Raw genomic sequence first — 4,238 nt, forward strand, 5'->3', positions numbered from 1 at the left:
CGTTCTGATTTTTCCCTCTTTGACATTTAGTGCCCTATCCTCGCCAGCAAAAGATGTTTCACCAGTGACGACCAGATCATTACATCTTCCTCTATAGTTTATTAGCTATATTATCGCGCTTCCCGAATAAAAGTGTACCATAGGCTCAACAGTGTAAGCAATTGAATTACCATATGCTCTACGGTATACAATAGCATATATTGTTTCTCGATAGTTGTCCATATTGTATCAACACCATGGATATAATACATTAACATTGTTCTCAAATGTAACAATACTTCTAATTGTTTTTAGAACTTGTTAGTGCATAAATTTTAATCGTTGATAGCTTCTGAAAATTTTATTCAAATTGCATACACACAAAAAAAATCGTTGGTGAAATTAAAAGAAACGTTGGTAAAATTAAGAAAAATAGTTAGTGATTTTCAGTAGAAAGTATAGAATTGTTAAATCTACCAATGCAAAAAATGTCACCTTGGCAAGAACTTTGACAGGAGGAATATGTTCAAAATAACATGCTCCTCTCAAAACGACAGGTGTACTTTACATTAGAATCAACTATTGATACTTTCAAAACAACTAGCTTTATTCACTCTCAATTTCACATGCGAATTTTAAATTTATGTTTTCCAATTTCAAATAAAAACATTAAGAATGGCAAGAAGAATGGGTTATTTTGCGTTTTTATTTTATTATCCTTTTTAATCAAATAAAAAATCAAGCAACATTCTTTTCTGTTACTTTTCTTTAAATCTGTGCCTCATCAAGGAAGCGTTTCGAGGTGTCGGCTGTCAACATCCGGTGGGATTTGTTTTTCGGCGTACCGACGGGAATTCGTCACGAAACTTGTATTCTCTGTTGGACGGAATCTTATAACAGCTTCAACCTGGAACAAAATTTAATATCAGCACCCTGAATTTTCTCACTAATAACTGAATGGAAATACTTACGTAAAGAAAGCAGGAATTTATATCGTTGAATGTAGATAGCCGGATGACCGATTAGATGCGAGTTAGGTGCGAGGTTAAGTGCTTGATGATCTTTTCCGAGGTATCTACGACGATCCTGCGACGATCGATGAATAAAAGATCATGGAGTCATGGAGTTTCCATGGCAAAGAGAGATATTTACCTGTGGTTCCATTCAGTTTGTTGAAGCAATTTATTTAGGGCTTGAGGAGCACTTGACTGTTTCCGAAAACGCCGGGAGTATTTTCTCGAAACAAGATGTTGACAGCTCGTTTGGTTGCTAGAGTGGTTCTGATTTATCGCCAGAGTTGCCAAACCAAGAAAATGAAAATTTCATTTGAAAATTTTCTATCCCTCAGTTCAAAAATTTTCGCACTCAAAGGTACAATGTTTCATCGCCAAAAAAAACTTTAAAATTGAAAGTTTTGTTCTCACAGTAAATGATTCGCTACTCAAAATTACTAGAAATGAGCAACTTTCAAAACAAAAGTCCGATATTCTCAAAAGCACAATTTGTTTTCTCTCTGTGTAACAGTTCAGCAACTATAAAATTTTCATTTATTTTGGGCAAATTAAATAAATATTATATTTAGAAAAAACAATGGCAGGAGATACTATATACTATAAAATGGTAAGTACTGTTTACATATGATCAAATCATTCGATACTTTTATTCGCTATTTTTTACTTCAAATTGAACTTTATAGGAACGCCGGAAGATGAAAAAACGGTGCCTCCGTAACCATAAGAAAATCATCCGTTTTAAACGCAGGAACGTCGGAAGATGGAAAAATGGGAATTCCGTAAACCATAAGAATATCATCCGTTTTAAACGCAAAAGGACTACGGAAACATGAGCGACAATACTATGTGGCACGATTTTCCTAAAAAATGTGTTTTTCTTTTATGTCGCAGCGCAGCGGATCATGCCAAATTCAATGATATCTGCAGAGTACCGGAAAGGTGTTTGCTCGATTTATACAAGTTTTTTTTTTCTAAGCTGTGATGAATATATTGTACCTCCAGTTGAAAACCGAAGTGAGCTCTCGCGACAATCGAGTTTTCTCCCGTTTCCTTTTGTCGCAACTACGTCGCGACTAGTGCGCATCATGGCGCACGGCGGTGGCATAGATGCGCACTAGTCGCGATGCAGTTGCGACATCAGGAAATAAGGAAAAACTCAATCGTCGCGAGAGCTCACTTCGGTTTTCAACTGGAAGCACAATACACAGAAAGAAAAACCAAATTGGGTAATATTCACCTATAAACTGTTCATATACTGAAACACCCAAATATGGGTAAACCGTAAATCACCCATATCTAGGTATGTGCACTTTTTGGTGATTTTAGGTACTCTTCACCCATATTTGGGTGAACTGAAGTAAGCGTGTGAAGAATTTTGCTTCGACTTCGCGAATTTTCATGTCGTGAAAAGACTTTTGGCCAAGTCCGACATATGTGTGTCCTACCCCTAAAAAACGTTCGAATTGTCAAATGCTTGTAAACATCGAAAATTCGAACCTGAGATATTCGAACATTCGCATTTTTTGACAGCTCGCGGCAGACATTCTTCGTGGTTGCGCACATTATTGAAGTTTTCCAGTGCAAAAACTTTTAGTAAAATCAAAAGTAAGTGAATATTTCCATTGTTTTCGAAAGTATTGTGCGGGGGAACTGTTGTTACATAGCTAATCCTTGTTTGCAACCTTAACATCCCGCGGAAGAGTGCATACGATTCATTCGTTTATCTATCTTTCGATTACATAATTTTTCTGCCATTTTTTTCCGGAACATCATCGCCTTCCAGAATGTCGTTCGCCCTGAGAAGCACAGCTCGTTTGGCCGCCTCTGTCCGACCGGCTCTACGGTCGATGCAGTCCCGCAGCTATGCCGACGACATGGCATTCACATTGGCCGCCGCCAACAAGGTGTACTACGACTCTGCCAATATCCGGCAGGTGGATGTGCCCTCGTTTAGCGGTGCCTTCGGTATCCTGCCCAAGCACGTCCCCACCCTGGGTAAGCAGGCAAACCGAGTCTAACAGGCATTTACCCGAACTACAACTACGTTCTTATTTTCAGCTGTACTGAAGCCCGGTGTAGTCACCGTTTACGAGCAGGATGGGGCTCAGAAGAAAATCTTTGTTTCCAGCGGCACCATTACCGTTAATGAGGATTCCTCCGTTCAGGTTTTGGCCGAGGAAGCTCACCCCGTTGAAGACCTGGATGCCGGTGCGTGCCGCGAAATTCTGTCTAGCGCTCAGAGCCAGCTGTCCTCCGCCTCAACCGATAAGGTGAGATTTTCATTGAACTTAGCATTGCAACCACCCAACTGTATTCATGATACCAACGGATTAATATCTAAAGAATGATTAAAATAAGTATTATTAGATAAAATCCAATCAATGCTTGACATTGATTTGATTTTTTTTCTTGAAAATTGATGTTTTCAACAAAGTTGAGTGGAGGTTTTAAGTTTTTCAATTTGCGTTTAAGTCAAGGGGATTGAGAAAATCGTTTTACTTGAACGTGAATCGTTCATCTAAAAATCACTATTCATCTCTCTCGAATATAAAGAAAGTTGAATATATTGAACAAGTCAATTGAATTAAACTGCGTTGACTTGACAATCAACACATAGAAATGGTATGAGACTTAGTGTGGTTCATTAAAAAGAGCACTTTCGGTGAATGAGTAAATAAATAACGTTTGACTTAATTTTAGGACCGTGCCGAGGCCGGAATCGCAGTGGAAGTTGCCGAAGCCCTGGTGAAGGCTGCTGAATAAGCGTGATCGTGGTAAAAACTGCCATCTCAGATACAACTTTTGTCGATACTGTTCTTAGGAAGCTTTACATTCAACATACACGGCGATAAGGCAATAGTGGAATTCGATTGAGCGAATGAAAGCGACTTCTGCATTAGAATTACAGCCAAGTTGCACTGGAACAAAACCAGAAGAGAGGAGGGGAATAAAACAGACAGCGAGTTTAGAAGTGTAACAATATCCGCCATTGCTTTCGTAGGACAGTAAAAGAAATATCTAATACAATCTAAGCTTCTATTCTGCAGACGGCCTTTTTTTTTTCAAACGGGTTTTAGTGAATTTGAATAATGAGAAGTGGAAGTGATATTTGATATGAGTGGTATAGAATGGCGCCATTGTTGCTTTTCTGTGAAATCAAATCCAAAGATTACAAAAAGTGGCCTGTCGGACATCAAGAAGGAAACAACTGGAACAAGCTTCGTACTAGTGGACATTCGTCTTCGT

The 4,238-nt window shown here is 38.7% G+C and overlaps 1 protein-coding gene and 1 long non-coding RNA gene across 2 annotated transcripts; one reads left to right on the forward strand and one right to left on the reverse strand.

Annotated features, from left to right (window-relative positions):
- Nucleotides 1-674: 674 nt before the first annotated feature.
- Nucleotides 675-1,332, reverse strand: LOC134204336 (uncharacterized). Its single transcript, XR_009977841.1, has 3 exons — nt 1,132-1,332; nt 951-1,065; nt 675-886 (listed from the first exon to the last, which is right to left on the reverse strand). It is a non-coding gene; the product is annotated as an uncharacterized LOC134204336 (long non-coding RNA).
- Nucleotides 1,333-2,439: 1,107 nt separating this feature from the next.
- Nucleotides 2,440-3,972, forward strand: LOC134204337 (ATP synthase subunit delta, mitochondrial-like). Its single transcript, XM_062679165.1, has 4 exons — nt 2,440-2,597; nt 2,776-2,987; nt 3,051-3,262; nt 3,693-3,972. The coding sequence occupies exons 2-4, from the start codon at nt 2,777-2,779 to the stop codon at nt 3,753-3,755; spliced, it is 486 nt and encodes a 161-aa protein (XP_062535149.1). The 5' UTR covers nt 2,440-2,597; nt 2,776; the 3' UTR covers nt 3,756-3,972.
- The last annotated feature ends 266 nt before the right edge of the window (nt 3,973-4,238 follow it).

This window comes from Armigeres subalbatus, unplaced genomic scaffold, assembly GCF_024139115.2.
Source record: "Armigeres subalbatus isolate Guangzhou_Male unplaced genomic scaffold, GZ_Asu_2 Contig518, whole genome shotgun sequence".
Classification (NCBI taxonomy): Eukaryota; Metazoa; Arthropoda; class Insecta; order Diptera; family Culicidae; genus Armigeres; species Armigeres subalbatus.